The sequence below is a fragment of the Pelophylax lessonae genome, assembly GCF_965119305.1.
Source record: "Pelophylax lessonae genome assembly, chromosome: 5".
Taxonomy (NCBI): Eukaryota; Metazoa; Chordata; class Amphibia; order Anura; family Ranidae; genus Pelophylax; species Pelophylax lessonae.
Window position 1 is genome coordinate 40,092,831 of NC_138772.1, and position 17,310 is coordinate 40,110,140.

The 17,310-nt window shown below is 42.5% G+C and overlaps 1 protein-coding gene across 1 annotated transcript in view; it reads right to left on the reverse strand.

The window, feature by feature from the left end:
• Nucleotides 1-17,310, reverse strand: part of LOC309556628 (scinderin-like) — a gene marked incomplete at both ends in the record, with an annotated part of 86,130 nt that overhangs the window by 25,213 nt on the left and 43,607 nt on the right. Inside the window, 4 exons of the mRNA XM_082259061.1 lie at nt 3,018-3,108; nt 6,199-6,320; nt 8,993-9,208; nt 14,093-14,181. Of these exons, the coding sequence (XP_082115187.1) occupies nt 3,018-3,108; nt 6,199-6,320; nt 8,993-9,208; nt 14,093-14,181 (518 nt within the window). The remainder of the gene's footprint in view (nt 1-3,017; nt 3,109-6,198; nt 6,321-8,992; nt 9,209-14,092; nt 14,182-17,310) is intronic.

Genomic DNA, 17,310 nt, shown 5'->3' on the forward strand with positions numbered 1-17,310 from the left:
TGGTGACATCAGTATATGTTATACAGCAAATATATTACAGGGTTAGTTCTGGACCTGGATGCTCCTATTATGTTCTTTATCAGTAAAGCTAGCCATAAACGGTTACAATTTTATTTTAAAAATTTGATTTTCTAATGGTAAAGCCTAAGTTTCGTTGCTTTTTTTTTTTTTTTTAAATTAGCACAAGGGAGGATACTTACATTTATTAATAAGTGTCCTTTGTGCTGGTGCTGGCTGTCCTATTTGAAACCTGAAGTCCTCTGCCCCCCATTACCCTCATACTCCTGGTGCTGTCAGGGGTTAATACAAACCACTGGACCTGTGACAGAGTTCCCATTATGCTCCCCCTTTCCACCCCTCCTCCATTCATTGAATCTGAACTATGGCTTCCATGAATGGAAAGCACTCTAAGAATGGAGGACAAGTAGATGAATGAAAGGTCCACCTTCTCCATTCACATATCCTTTTTTTAAAGATGGAAGCTATAGCACATCTTCTATGAATAGAGGAGGGGTGCAGAGGACAGCCGACACCAGTACAAGGCACAAGAATGGTGGCAGGAATAACTTCCGCACAGGATCTATGGAGTGTGTCAACTATGGGCGAGACCTTGGCTTCAAGTTCTATTAGGATTCTGAGATTCTGACTTGTGGGCTTTTGAAAGCACATTGAGAGAATCTTATTAAATCAGATATTTTTATTTAGATAAATATTATTATTATTATTATAATTATTACAATGCCGCCAGTTTGGTTCATCCACAATTATTCATAAGCATATGTAATATGGAATAGTAAACTGTTTTTCATTGAAGTTTTGTTGATGTACAATAAAATTGTTTAACCGTAAGCTTGTGTTGTGCCTTTAAAGTTTTGCCATGTCAAATCATTTCTAGTTTCTAAATATTGGCTTTAATGGGGACAATCGTTTTCAAAAAATTGAAGGTAAAGGATGGAAAACTTTTCTCATTTCTCTTTAAAATAAACTGAATTAAAATTATTAATGTGGTGCTCAGCTGGGAATTGGAAATTTTGTGGTCATGAACATACATTCTTTTTTACATGATTATGTATGGAGAAAGAAAGAAAGAAAGAAAGAAAGAAAGAAAGAAAGAAAGAAAGAAAGAAAGAAAGAAAGAAAGAAAGAAAGAAAGAAAGAAAGAAAGAAAGAAAGAAAGAAAGAAAGAAAGAAAGAAAGAAAGAAAGAAAGAAAGAAAGAAAGAAAGAAAGAAAGAAAGAAAGAGAAAATAGCTGGCAGTTGGGACTTTTGTGATCATGAATATACATTATATTTAAATGATCATGTATGGAATATATAAGTAGAGAAAGAAAGAGAAAGAAAGAGAAAGAAAGAGAGAGAGAGAGAGAAAGAGGGAGATAGAGAGAGAGAGAAAGAATAAGAAAGAAAGAGAGAGAGAGAGAGCTGGGAGTTGGAACTTTTGTGGTAATGAATATAATTTCTATTTAAATGATCATGTATGGAACAAGAAAGAAAGAAAGAAAGAAAGAAAGAAAGAAAGAAAGAGAGATAGAAAGAAAGAAAGAAAGAGAGAGAGAGAGAGAGAGAAAGAAAGAAAGAAAGAAAGAAAGAAAGAAAGAAAGAAAGAAAGAAAGAAAGAAAGAAAGAAAGAAAGAAAGAAAGAAAGAAAGAAAGAAAGAAAGAAAGAAAGAAAGAAAGAAAAAAGAAAGAAAGAAAGAAAGAAAGAAAGAAAGAAAGAAAGAAAGAAAGAAAGAAAGAAAGAAAGAAAGAAAGAAAGAAAGAAAGAAAGAAAGAAAGAAAGAAAGAAAGAAAGAAAGAAAGAAAGAAAGAAAGAAAGAAAGAAAGAAAGAAAGAAAGAAAGAAGGAAAGAAAGAAAGAGAGAAAGAGGGAGAGAGAGAGAATAAGAAAGAAAGAAAGAGAGAGAGAGAGCTGGGAGTTGGAACTTTTGTGGTAATGAATATAAATTCTATTTAAATGATCATGTATGGAACAAGAAAGAAAGAAAGAAAGAAAGAAATAAAGAAAGAGAGAGAGAAAGAAAGAAAGAAAGAAAGAAAGAAAGAAAGAAAGAAAGAAAGAAAGAAAGAAAGAAAGAAAGAAAGAAAGAAAGAAAAAAGAAAGAAAGAGAGAGAGAAAGAAAGAAAGGAAGAAAAAAGAAAGAACGAGAGAGAAAGAAAGAAAGAAAGAGAACGAGAAAGAAAGAAAGAAAGAAAGAAAGAAAGAAAGAAAGAAAGAAAGAAAGAAAGAAAGAAAGAAAGAAAGAAAGAAAGAGAGAGAAAGAGAGAGAGAAAGAAAGAAATAAAGAAAGAAAGAAAGAAAGAAAGAAAGAAAGAAAGAAAGAAAGAAAGAAAGAAAGAAAGAAAGAAAGAAAGAAAGAGAAAACAGCTGGCAGTTGGAGCTTTTGTGGTCATGAATATACATTATTTTTAAATGATCATATATGGAATATATAAGAAAGAAAGAAAGAAAGAAAGAAAGAAAGAAAGAAAGAAAGAAAGAAAGAAAGAAAGAAAGAAAGAAAGAAAGAAAGAAAGAAAGAAAGAGAGAAAGAGGGAGAGAGAGAAAGAGGGAGAGAGAGAAAGAAAGAAAGAAAGAAAGAAAGAAAGAAAGAAAGAAAGAAAGAAAGAAAGAAAGAAAGAAAGAAAGAAAGAAAGAAAGAAAGAAAGAAAGAGAAAACAGCTGGCAGTTGGAACTTTTGTGGTCATGAATATACATTATATTTAAATGATCATGTATGGAAAAAGAAAGAAAGAAAGAAAGAAAGAAAGAAAGAAAGAAAGAAAGAAAGAAAGAAAGAAAGAAAGAAAGAAAGAAAGAAAGAAAGAAAGAGAAAAAAACAGCTGGGAGTTGGAACTTTTGTGGTCATGGTCATGAATATACAGTACATTCTTTTTAAATGATCATGTATGGAACATATAAGAAAGAAAGAAAGAAAGAAAGAAAGAAAGAAAGAAAGAAAGAAAGAAAGAAAGAAAGAAAGAAAGAAAGAAAGAAAGAAAGAAAGAAAGAAGAATAGTACATTTCCCTGAGTTACCAACATGTGTTGCTCCGGCCTTTATAGAGCGGTCCAGTTGTACGGTGAGGAAGGCGGACATTGTAATTTCATCTTTGCTGGCCTTATTTCCCTGCCTGTGGGAAGAAATAGTAAGCTTATCATATATTTCTGGGGATATGTTGCTATATTTTAGGAAATACAATCTTCCAGTAAAACCAATAAGAAAGACTTGTGTAGAAAAAACATAAAAGGGCTCCTACTTCTGGCCTCCTTGAGAAAATACCAGCTGATTGGCTGTTTCCATTTTCCAGATCTGGAACAAGCATGCAGTCAGTGAAATCAGAAACTTTGATGTGCATGCTCATACAGGTCGTTGATCTAAAGTATCAAAGCTTGTAGATCAGCATGACAGTCAGCATTTCTGGAAGGAGAGACCAGCAATGGGGATATTCCATTATTACTGGAGCCTAATATTATTAGTATCTCTAATTCTACCAGCTGTAGAAGCAACCAATCAGATTTATGCTTACTGTAGTCTGATATATAAATAAAAAGATGAATTCTGATTGGATATAATGGTGAGCTGCACATTATGGATGTACTTTGGTTTGAATAAATGTGTTTACATTATTCGTATAACTATTTTACTGTTTTTAGATTTCCTAGATAATTATTAAAGACAAAAAACGGAATAATTTGAAGGCACTAACATTTTCTGCATTCAGCAACTAAATCTAACTCCTCACATAGATCTAGGATAAAAAAAAATGTTCTCACTTGTGACCTCTAGTGGAGAAATGAAATATTGCGCTTTCTGCTATTTTCAGAACTGAAGTCAAAAGATTACCAACTGCTAGAGGGTAGAGGAATTTTGGCAGAAGGGAAATACAAAGTCTCTTCTGCCAGAAAAAAAGGTCTTTGGTTTGCTCCTAGCAGTATTTTACATTGTGTACATTGGCTGTGGTGTATGCACAGTAAGCTATCAGATGCTGGGAATGGAGCCAGGTGACAGGGTGATGTAACTCTGCATGCATACACAGGGACAATATCATTAGTAACTACCTTGTGGCAAAGCTGGTAGACCAATAGAAAATGCCAGCGGCGGCATTACAGTGATAAGGGGGATCGCAGATGTCACATCGATGGAAAAAGTCATCCTAGTATGTGGTTGTGCCATAATCTGCAAGTATGCTGAACACAATATGGCACTAACCCACACACCCCACAAGCGGAATAGCTGCAATGTTGTCACCTTAGTACATGAAGTGCATTGGACCACAGAACGCATCACCCCTTTCCTCCTCTCCACAACATAGGGGGAGGTGTTCTGTAGTTCACAAAGAGCTGGGAATGATGCTAACTGATAACAGCACAGCAAAAAAAGAAAGCACTCAGCATGTTAAGCCCATTAAACCTGTGTGGCCCCAGACACAGCACAGGATACTCCAAATCAATAGCAAGGGGGAACGGAATGTAGTGGGGACTCCGATTGGGGACACTAATGTATGAGGGGCTTTGAGGGGGAGTAGGATTTAAGGGGTTGAGGGGCTCTAATGTGGATCAAAAAATAGGGAGTATCTGATGGGGAGTGAGATGTAAGCGGCTCTGTTGGGGACTCTGATGGGGACCATAATGAAAGGGGGGGGGGGGCTCTGATGGGGACCCTGATGTAAAAGTTGAACTCTGATGAGAAAGGAGCAACCCCCCCCCAGCAATAAGTAAAGTGGGGACTTTGATTGGGACACTAAAGTAAGGGGAGACTCTGGTAGTGGCCCTGATGTAAGAGGGACTCTGTTAGGGAACCCTGATGTAAGAAGGGAGGGGGAGGGATTTTAAAAGGAACCCTGGTGCAATTAGGGTTTAATAGGAACCCTAATGTAAGTTGGGGGCCTAAATAGGGACATTGGTGTAACGGAGACTCTCATGGGGACCCTGATGTAAGGGGGGAATCTGGTAGTTACTCTGATGTAAGGGGGAATCCTATAGGGATCATGATGTTGGGGGGCTCAATTAGGGAACCTGATGTTAGGGAGACTCTCATGGTAACCCTGATGTAAGGGGAGCTCTAGTAGTGACCCTGATGCGGGGGAAGGCGGGGGGCTTAAATAGGGACCTGGATTTAAGGGAGAGTCTCATGGGGACCTTACAGTAAGGGAAGACTCTGCTGGAGACCCTGATGGGGAACCTGATGTAAGGGGGGACTCTGATGAAAGAAGTGCAGACTGAAAATATTTTTGTTCAACCTTTATTGTGTACATTTATTTGCAATCTCCTTGCTTTGAGTTACTGATGTTCATTCTCTATTGTTCTGAATCATATCATGCTGCTTAAAAAAATACATATCCATTTATTTCAATATTATTCAATCATTTATTAAACTCATTTTTTTTTTTTTTTTTTTTTTTTTCAGGCCAAGGAAAAGTTGTACTGACAAGTTTGGGAACCCCATGCTTTTTACTCTGATTAAATGAAAAACACCAGTGACATCTAGTGGTCAAATTAAATAATGCACTATAAGCACTGAACGCTTGCATTCGCTATATCTGGTCTCCCACAGTACACAGAACATGGAAATTCAATAATTTTAGTGAATATAAACTGCTAAATACTTTTTTTATCAGCATTTAGCAGTCTTGTGTCTCATTAAAGGCATTTTCATTCTATTATGATTGTCATATGAGTATGCAGGACCCCTGACCCTCTGTCTGGACAGTGCAAATTGGCCCTGTACTGATCACACCCAACTGGGCATGTGCAACTTGTCCCCTGGCTCTGTAAATATCAGGAAATATAATGGAGTCAGTGAAAGAAGGGGAGGATCAGAGAAGACAGGATCAAACAGCTTTTTTAAACAATGCAGAAGATTAACCCCTTAGGTTCCACAGTGTTTATAACAAGCATGCTTTACTGCATATACAGACTGATTTTACTGTTGTGGGTTCAGTAACACTTTAAATGACATAGGTAGAGGCAAACATAGAAGTCCTGATGTCAAAAGGGACTGTATAACATTTAGTGATGAGTTTTATTAAGAAATAAAAGCACATTTTGACTTTTTAGGTTTTCCCTCCTCATCAGATGCTATGAATATGGTTATTTTTTTTGTTCGGTTTATGGGTGATATTGCTAGATTGTGCTTTAGATCTTGTTTGCGGTATTGGTGTGTTCCACTAATCTCATTTTAGAGGCTTTAATCATTGAACATTATTTCTCTTTCATCTCACCATGTATAAAGGACGGTTCCTTTAGCGCCAGAGTACAAAATGATGTAGCAGTCCCTGCCATAGAACTGTCCATAGGCCTCGGGCTCTACTGGGACTCTTCCAGTGGCTTCAATGCGCCAGATCTTGCAAAAAAAAACAAAGAATACCCTTAGCAAAAAAAAACAACATTTCATAAAGTCCACATCCCTCTACTAGACGAATACCATTTGTAATCACCAGCCTGTGACTGGACAGTGAAAGGGGAAGCAGCACAGTCTTGAATGCTGACAGGTGACTAGGACTTTCCAAAAAAAAAAAAAACTGCACACAGTCTTTAACTTCCAGCACCGGTGTCATCTACTCACACGGCCACAGGATCATTGGTTGTCTACTTCCGATATCCACCGGGCATTCCTCAGTGAGGGAGATATAGACTCACACCACCACCATAGGACAGCTTGACACCTTTCCCCCATCTTCCTTCTGGTACTTTCCAGTGAGCTTTCCCAGATACAAATGGATTACAGGACTAGGCTTTTCAAATAGGTCCCCCAATAAAGCCTCAGCCGGGGCCTCCATGTCCTCTAGACCTCTAGTAAGCCTGCCTCAGGGGCACAGCCCTGCACGGGGGTCTCCTCAAGCAAGACTGGGCAGAGGAACTCTCTTCTCCTGCCTCAGGCATGAGACTTTTCATGGATTCTCCAACCACCTACTGAGCACACCTCCCCATGAATTGGCTGAAGTCCCCATAAATATTTAGTCTGCTTACTCTGTTCCTCCTCCCTCTATAATTCTTGAAATACTCTAGAATTCAGGGGAAAGCAATCAGGGCAGCAGCCTGAGATGCAGAGCCGGCTTGACTAACAAACCCCTGCTCCAGGGGCGTAACTACAGGGGTTGCAGGGGTTGCGATTGCTACCGGGCCCCATGCTCCAGGGGGCCCAGTAGCAAACCAGTGGGTGAACTTCCAGGATTGCAAAAGTCACACTTGCGACCGGGCCCTGGCATTGCACCACTGTGGGGAGGCCCCAAGATTGCAGGAAGGGAGCCCACTGCAGAACTTGTGAAAGGATCCTGCTGCGGGACCGTAATAAAAGGCCATGCAACGAGAGTAAAGAGCCCCAGGATTAGTGGGAAGAGCCCTGGGCTTGAAGGGAAGGGCCCCGGCCAGGGATCTGGGGGGGCCCTTCATGGTTTCTTGCATCGGGGCCCTGAAGGTTCTAGTTACGCCTCTGCCCTGCTCCACTGATTACAGAGGAGCTAGGCTAAATGTGCCATACGGGGCCAGATCTAGGGGGTACTGGGGTGCTGGGGTGGGCTGTGCCCCCCAGATGTTAGTTGTGACTCCCCCCCCCCCCACCATTTTAGATGTAAGGGGGGACTCTATTGGGGACACCTGATTTAGGGGGCACTCTGATGGTGACACGTGATGTAAAGGAGCACTTTGATGGGGACACCTGATGTAAGGGGGCACCCTGGATGGGGACACCTGATGTAAGAGGGCACTCTTGATGGGGATACCTGATGTAGGGGGCACTCTAAGGACATTCCATGAAGAAGAAACTCTGATGGGGACAATTGATGTAAGGTGGGACTCTATTGGGGACACCTGATGTAAGGGAGCACTCTGATGGGGACATCTGATGTAAGGGAGCACTCTGATGGGGGACACCTGATGTAAAGGGGCACCCTTGATGGGGACACCCTTTGTAAGCGGGAATTCTTGATAGGGACACCTGATTTAAGGGGGGCTCATGATGGGGACACCTGGTGTACGGGGGGATACTTGATGTGACACCTGATGTAAGGGGGCACTCTTGATGGGGACACCTGATATAAGGAGGCACTCTGATAGGGAAACCTGATGTAAGGGGGCGCTCTGGATGGGGACACCTAATGTAAGGGGATACTCTGATGGGGAAACCTGATGTAAGGGGGCACTCTGATGGGGACACTTGATGTAAGGGGGCACTCTGATGGGGACACCTGATGTAAGGGAGCACTCTGATGGGGAACACCTGATGTAAAGGGGCACCCTTGATGGGGACACCCTTTGTAAGCGGGAATTCTTGATAGGGACAACCGATTTAAGGGGGGACTCTTGATTGGGACACCTGGTGTAAGGGGGATACTTGATGTGACACCTGATGTAAGGGGGCACTCTTGATGGGGACACCTGATGTAAGGAGGCACTCTGATAGGGAAACCTGATGTAAGGGGGCACTCTTGATGGGGACACCTAATATAAGGGGATACTCTGATGGGGAAACCTGATGTTAGGGGGCACTCTGATGGGGACACCTGATGTAAGGGGGCACTCTGATGGGAGCACCTGATGTAAGGGGGCACTATTGATGGGGACACTTGATGTATGGGGGCACTATTGATGGGGATACCTAATGTAAAGGGACACTCTTGATGGGGACACCTGATGTAAGGGGGCACTATTGATGGGGACACCTGATGTAAGGGGGCACTATTGATGGGGGAACCTGATGTATGGGGGCACTTGTGGAGTAGTCATGATGTAAAGGGGGGCTCTGATAGGATCATCCTAAATATGGGGGTACAGGTTCGGTTTAATACTGTTTCCCGGGTCGTGACACTGTGTGATAGACCGTCAAAAACCCACACCACACTGTTGACCCCTGACTTTTTTTATTGCACCCCCAGATCAGATAGGCTAAATCTGGCCCTAGTGCTACACTGATATACAGTATTAGTGATTACAGAGCTGTATTTATCTGTGTATTTTATATCTATAAAAACAAAAACTAAATTGCATTTTTTTTGCAGATCCTGCAACCAAGATTACCTCCACCTTTCCGGACCCATCGTCCAGCATGTTATACTGTGCTGACATTTTTGCAGATTGGTGCAGAATTGTGGCATCGAATGGAGTCTGCTTTACTTTTGCGATTCTTCCTGTGGTCGCCACCTTCCCGAATCCCTGACTTTGATCTTTATCCTTCCAGTCCTTGAAGTATTGCTTGAACATCGGAGTCTCCCCTCCCTCTGGCAGTACGATAATCTGGAACAAATAAATAGATGAATAAATTAATAGTTAGCTCAGTAAAGTCTTCTTAGAATAGAAGGTATTCACAGGTCTCATTCCATCACCTATCCCAAAAATAAGAGGATCATTCTTTAAGAACCTGTCATGTCCTATTCCTATTACAAGGGATGTTTACATTCCCTGTAATAGGAATAAAAGTGATTAAAAAAAAAAAAAGAATATTAAAGGGAAAGTGTCAAAATATAAAATAAAAGTAAAAAAAAAAAAAAAAAAATTAAAGTGCCCCCCACCCGTGTGCTCACACGCAGAAGCTAACGTACGTACATCGCGCCCACATATGTAAACGGCGTTCAAACCCCATATGTGAGGTATTGCCCTGATTGTTAGAGAGAGAGAGAGCAATAATTCTAGCCCAAGACCTCCTCTGTAACTCTAAACAGGTAACCCTGTAAACAATTTTAAGCGTCATCTATGGAGATTTTTTAAGTACCAAAGTTTGGCGCCATTCCACGAGTGTGTGCTTTTTTGACACGTTAGGTATCTATTTACTCAGTGTAACATCATCCTTCACATTACACAAAAAAATCAAGCTAACTTTAGTGTTTTGTGGGGTTTTTTTAAATTCAAGAAACAGTCTTTTTTCGTAAAAAAAAAAAAAAAAAAACACACGTTTGAAAAATTGCTGCACAAATAGTATTTGAAGGTTCTGAGTAATTTTCTAGCAAAAAAATGATTTTTTACATGTAGGAGAGGAGTGCCAGAATAGGCCCAGTATGGAAGTGGTTAAAAACAGACCCCACTAGGCTTGCGAGCACAGTGTGGTCAGTTTTCTGGCTGTGAACTCAGCCTGCTCTCCTCCAATGATCAGATTTGCGCTGACATGCCCCCATGTACAGTATCTCCCAAAAGTGAGTACAACCCTCACATGCTTGTAAATATTTTCTTCTATCTTTTCATGTGACAATGCTGAAGAAATGACACTTTGCTACAATGTAAAGTAGTGAGTGTACAGCTTGTATAACAGTGTAAATTTGCTGTCCCTATCACATGTGCCCGTGGCTTTTATAACATATCCCAGGATGCACCACTGTTGTGCCAACCCACTGGGATAGTCATAAAAGCCTGTGTGTCACTGGCTGGGTTTTCTCCACTGTCCAACAGGCTCCCCTATTGGATACAGTGGGGACACTCCCTCAGCCCAGATGAATCACACATGGACACATGCAACAGGCATAACTATTGATCAGGCTTCATCAGTTTCTGTATGATATGAATTCCATGTTTTTTGAGAATTCGTTTTTTCCTTGTCTTCTATGACTTTTTATACTTTGTATTAAATATTTTTAGCATTTTTATAATGTTTGTTTGTTATATATGACTGCTATATCTGAGGTACCAAGAAAGTCCAAATCAATTGTGCCCCCCAAACCCTTTTCCCCACCTTTGTAGTCTGTGTTTTGGGGAACACAGTCTCCATCTTCTCCCTTTCATTTTTTGATCGTCTTCAAGGGCATGTATATAACACTTGCAAAAATGTATTTCAATCAAGGTTACTTACTGTATTTTCTGGCGTATAAGACTACTTTTGAACCTCAAAAAAATCCCCCAAAAATGGGGGGTCGTCTTATACGCCGAGTATAATATCTCCAAGGTAACCTAAGTATAAGTATTACCGGTAGATCATGTAATAGGGGGGTCGTCTTATACGCCGGAAAATACGGTAATCACAGTATTTCTTACTTATTCATAATTTTACCTATTTCTTTACCAAAATCTCATTACCAAGCTTAGCAACATCTATTCCCAGGGTATGAGTAGAAACACAATAAACTTCATAACTTAAACAATTATTTATATACAGTATCTCACAAAAGTGAGTACACCCCTCACATTTTTGTAAATATTTTATTCTATCTTTTCATGTGACAACACTGAAGACATTACACTTTGCTACAATGTAAAGCAGTGAGTGTACAGCTTGTATAACAGTGTAAATTTGCTGTCCCCTCAAAATAACTCAACACACAGCCATGTTTAAATCGCTGGCAACAAAAGTGAGTACACGTAAATAAATAATAGTAGCATAAGACACAATATCAAATTGTCTCAAAATGCCTAAAAGGTAAAGATCACCAGTGAATAGTGCATAAAAACAGCATAAAACCATATAAAACACTTAAAATCACTAAAACGTCCCACAGTCCTTTCAGGCAAAAGTGCATGTAGCATGTAGATAAATAGTCCAATAAACGGTCAATAGATCGTGCAGTCTATAGGGATCACCTATGTTTCCACCACCAAGTGTTGGTGATAATGGAAGGAATGGTAACTCACCAGACCCACCCCAATGCTCATCTATTCTCATAAATGAGCAGGAATCGCATTGGTTACACTGGACCAGCAGGAAAACATGAAGCATGTATGGACCAATTAGATCTGACTCGCTGTCCACTCCACCTTAAATACTCCTCACGATCACCAAAGCATGTAGGGACAAAAAGATAGCCTCCACTAGTGCCAGAGGCGTAACTAGAACCTTCAGGGCCCCGATGCAAGAAACCATGAAGGGCCCCCCAGACCCCTGGCCGGGGCCCTTCCCTTCAAGCCCGGGGCTCTTCCCACTAATCCTGGGGCTCTTTAATCTCATTGCATGGCCTTCTATTATGGTCCCGCATCAGGATCCTTTCACAAGTTCTGCAGTGGGCCCCCTTCCTGCAATCTTGGGGCCTCCCCACAGTGGTGAAATACCAGGGCCCGGTCGCAAGTGTGACCTTTGAGATCCTAGAAGTTCACCCACTGGTTTGCTACCGGGCCCCCTGGAGCATGGGGCCCGGTAGCGATTGCAACCCCTGCAACCCCTGTAGTTACGCCCCTGACTAGTGCAATATGTCTTACAAAGACTTTATTCTTTCATAAAAACAATAAAGTTGCACTCACATTTGGTAGAACATAGATAAGCACACAATAGAAGCGGCGATGAGGTAAAGCGACCGATACTCCTGGAAACTGGCTAGACGCCAGAACAGATAGCTCCGGAAGTCTTCCTCCGCCAAGATCGTGTAGCCATTATTTCAAAAGTGAGTACACCCCTAATAGAAAATGTCCAAATTTGGCCTAAAGTGTCAATAGTTTGTGTGACCACCATTATTTTCCAGCACTGACTTAACCCTCTTGGGCATGGAGTTCACCAGAGCTTCACAGGTTGCCACTGGAGTCCTCTTCCACTCCTCCATGACGACATCACAGAACTGGTGGATGTTAGAGACCTTGCACTCCTCCAACTTACATTTGAGGACGCCCCACAGATGCTCAATAGGGTTTAGGTCTGGAGACATGCTTGGCCAGTCCATCACCTTTACCCTCAGCTTCTTTAGCGAGGCAGTGGTCATCTTGGAGGTGTTTTTGGGGTCGATATCATGTTGGAATACTGCGCTGCGGCCAAGTCTCTGAAGGGAGGCGTCACGCTCTGCTTCAGTATATCACAGTACATGTTGGCATTCATGGTTCCCTCAATGAACTGTAGCTCCCCAGTGCCGGCAGCACTCATGCAGCCCCAGACCATGACACTCCCACCACCATGCTTGACTGTAAACAATACACACTTGTCTTTATACTCCTCACCCGGTTGCCGCCACACACGCTTAACATCATCTGAACCAAATACGTTTATCTTGGTCTCATCAGACCACAGGACATGGTTCCAGTAATCCATGTCCTTAGTCTGCTTGTCTTCAGCAAACTGTTTGTGGACTTTCTTGTGCATCATCTTTAGAAGAGGCTTCCTTCTGGGACGACAGCCATGCAGACCAATTTGATGCAGTGTGCGGCGTATGGTCTGAGCACCGACAGGCTGACCCCCCCCCCCCTTCAACCTCTGCAGCAATGCTGGCAGCACTCAAACGTCTATTTCCCAAAGACAACCTCTGGATATGACGCTGAGCACGTGCACTCAACTTCTTTGGTCAACAATGGCTAGGCCTATTCTGAGTGGAACCTGTCCTGTTAAGCTGCTGTATGGTCTTGGCCACCATGCTGCAGCTCATTTTCAGAGTCTTGGCAATTTTCTTATAGCCTAGGCCATCTTTATGTAGAGCAACAATTCTTTTTTTCAGATCCTCAGGGAGTTCTTTGCCATGAGGTGCCATGTTGAACGTCCAGTGTCCAGTATGAGAGAGTGAGAGCGATAACACCAAATTTAACACACCTGCTCCCCATTCACACCTAAATTGTAACACTAACGAGTCACATGATACCGGGCATGGAAAATGGTTAATTGGACCCAATTTGGACATTTTGACATAGGGATGTACTCACTTTTGTTGCCAGTGGTTTAGACATTAATGGCTGTGTGTTGAGTTATTTTTGAGGGGACAGCAAATTTACACTGTTATACAAGCTGTACACTCACTACTTTACATTGTAGCAAAGTGTAATTTCTTCAGTGTTGTCACATGAAAAGATAAAATAAAATATTTACAAAAATGTGAGGGGTGTACTCACTTTTGTGAGATACTGTAAGGGTATATTTACTTTATACTATGCTTTGTTATAGCCATAATGAGGGGGGAGTTCCTTTGCCCCCAAAATGCGTTAGTTGTCTTTTAGCACAATACCAATAAATTAAATTGGACTCTTTTATTTTTTTGGTCAGGCGTTTGTTTCATCTCTGTGTATCACATGATGCCATTCACTTGACTGAGTATATGTAAGCGTTAAAGCTACAAGAAATGTAAAAGGTAAAAAAAAGTCTTGCACGGTGTTAAAATCAATTACATGGCATGCATATAATATAAGTGTCTGCTTAGGGAGCCATCTGAACCTTGAGGAGGTCACATCAGGAGGTCATATGTCCAACTTAGTTCCAACTCTAGGGCCAACCTCATAGACTAGTGTAGTTACCTGCGTGTTGGTGGAATAATTCATCTGCTTAATAAAACCTTCAGCTGTCTTCAGTGCCGTATTCTTCTCCTCCTTATTGGACTGTTTGCCTAAAATATTCAACGTATATATAAAGACACCATTTAATTTTTTTAAAGGTGACTATCAATTTCCAAAAAAATGTAAGTTTGGCTTCTGCAATAGAAATATTGATACCTACCACTCTGTAGGGAGGTGAATCTGAACTCCACTGTAATCCAGCAAAGTTTTCAGTATTCAGCACTTCTGTGAGTGTCAAATTCCTGCTCCCCCCACTATGCAATGTGGTTCCTTACAACTCATAGTGAAGTAGGAACTGGCAGGAGAAACCACTGAGTTAAGTGGGGGGACGCAGCTATTTGACTGCTAAAGACTTTACTAGCGTCATTACTTTTGATTTTTTTTTTTTTTTTGAAAAGCAATAATTTATACATTTTCTTTAATCAATTATTATTATTATCATTATTTTTTTTTTTACCTGATATACCTGCAAATAAAATGCAGCAAAAAATAATTTGTTAATCTTATAAATTTTACATTTCTATTTTAATCTTTTATTTTTTTAATATATATATATTTTTTAAATAATCTGGGTATATAGGCTAAATTCAGAAAGCTTTTGGGTATATTTATAATGCACTGTATCTGGCTCTCCATGATTTTATGGGCCAGCTCTCATATATCTTAACTTTTACCTATTCAACCTCTACCAAAAACTGAAATGTAGCAGCCTTTTACAAAACAGGGGCTACTGGCTTAATTTTAGTTTTTAGCTGCATGGTAGTCAGCCCAGACTAATCGTGTGGTTCTTCATTGGGTCTTCCCTAAACTCAATGGGGTTGTGATGATTTCTCACTGTCACCGATAGAGGTCCCTGATATCACTGGCCATAGTAGATTTCATAAACAAGATGAGTTAGGAATATTTAAATTTCCTTCAGCCAATTCAGTGGAAGGTTTGGGCCACTGGTGCATGCTGAGGGAGGATATAAATATCTTCCTCTGGGCTGAGCCCTGGGGAGGTGCTGTCATAAGGCGAACTGCTGTTAGGCCTAATAACCCATTTGGGCCCAATGTGTGCTAACTATGGTCCTGGAGCTGGCCTGCCTGGTGATAGGGAAAGCTATGGAGGAGTACTGATGCTGTCCTGCCTGGTCTAGGGGAAGCTGCGCCAAGAAGGAGACCCAGGGGAGGCCCATTGCTGGAGAGAGCCAGTAAGAAGGCTGGTCTCTCAGAACAGCCTGGAGACTCACTTGGATGATGCACCGAAATTTGGGAACATGCTAACAGTGGTGCTAGGTCCGCCTAAAGGTTCTGGCACTGTAAAGCTGGACACTCATCTGTATCTGGAGAGTCTGTAAGTGATCTGCAATTGCATGATATCTGTGTCCCCTAACCCTCACCTCCCTAACTGTTCTGCAATAAAACTCTAAAAAGAAAAAAAAGTGACTGATGCCCAATTTTCCTTCTCAGTCCCCTACTTTAGGCATGGGATGAAAGGCTAGCCTGCCCCTGCCTCTGGAGCAGTGGCGTACCAATGGGGGGGGGCGGGGGGGCGGCCCGCCCCGGGTGCCACGCTCTGGGGGTGTCAGCCGGTGTCCTGCCGGTGTGTTCAGACAGATCCCGCAGTGTGAAGGCAGCTGCAGTGGCAGCTCCTTCAGTCCGTGCTGCTAGCTGGGGGCGGAGCCGCTTTCGGGAATAAGGGGGCGGAGCCGCGGCGGGAATAAGGGGGCGGAGCCGCGGCGGGAATAAGGGGGCGGAGCCTCGGCGGGAAGAAGGGGCGGAGCCTCGGCGGGAACAAGGTGAGTGCCCATTGCCCAAGTGTGTGTGCTGGATAGGAGGGGGATGGGGCTGGGGCTGGGGCTGCTGCATATAGAGGAATTCATCTTTCTCTAATCGTCCTGCAGCTGCTGAATAACTGATTCTCCTCCTCTCCCTCCTGCAGGAAGAATAGGGAAAGATCAATTCATCTATATGCAGCTGCCCCATCCCCCTCCTATACAACTTCTTTTGCTGACCCCCCCTGTTCTTTAGCCCCCCCCCCATGCTCTTCAGCTCCCCACAGTGCTTTCTCCCACCCCCAAGAGCTCCCTGTCCCCCCCAGTGCTCTCCACCCCCCTGATTTTCCCTGCCCACCCCCCCAAGTGCTCCCTGTCCCCCCCAGTGCTCTCCACCCCCTGCACCTTCCAACCCCCCTACAATGCTTTCCAAACCACCTCTTAATTCTCTCCAGCCCCCCCCCCCCCCCACCGTGCCCTTCAACTCCTCCAGTGCTCTCTGCTTCGTCTGTGCTCTCCGGCCCCCCTAGTGCTCTTCTATCTTCTATCATGTCCTCAGTCTCTGACCATCTCCTGTATCATGTCCTCAGTCTCTGACCATCTCCTGTATCATGTCCTCAGTCTCTGACCATCTCCTGTATCATGTCCTCAGTCTCTGACCATCTACTGTATCATGTCCTCAGTCTCTGACCATCTCTTGTATCATGTCCTCAGTCTCTGACCATCTCCTGTATCATGTCCTCAGTCTCTGACCATCTCCTGTACCATGTCCTCAGTCTCTGACCATCTACTGTATCATGTCCTCAGTCTCTAACCATCTACTGTATCATGTCCTCAGTCTCTGACCATCTACTGTATCATGTCCTCAGTCTCTGACCATCTCTTGTATCATGTCCTCAGTCTCTGACCATCTACTGTATCATGTCCCCAGTCTCTGACCATCTCTTGTATCATGTCCTCAGTCTCTGACCATCTACTGTATCATGTCCTCAGTCTCTGACCATCTACTGTATCATGTCCTCAGTCTCTGACCATCTACTGTATCATGTCCTCAGTCTCTGACCATCTACTGTATCATGTCCTCAGTCTCTGACCATCTACTGTATCATGTCCTCAGTCTCTGACCATCTCTTGTATCATGTCCTCAGTCTCTGACCATCTACTGTATCATGTCCTCAGTCTCTGACCATCTACTGTATCATGTCCTCAGTCTCTGACCATCTACTGTATCATGTCCTCAGTCTCTGACCATCTCCTGTATCTTGTCCTCAGTCTCTGACCATCTACTGTATCATGCCCTCAGTCTCTGACCATCTCCTGTATCACGTTTGCAGTCTCTGACCATCTACTGTAGCATGTCCTCAGTCTCTGACCATCTCCTGTATCACGTTTGCAGTCTCTGACCATCTACTGTAGCATGTCC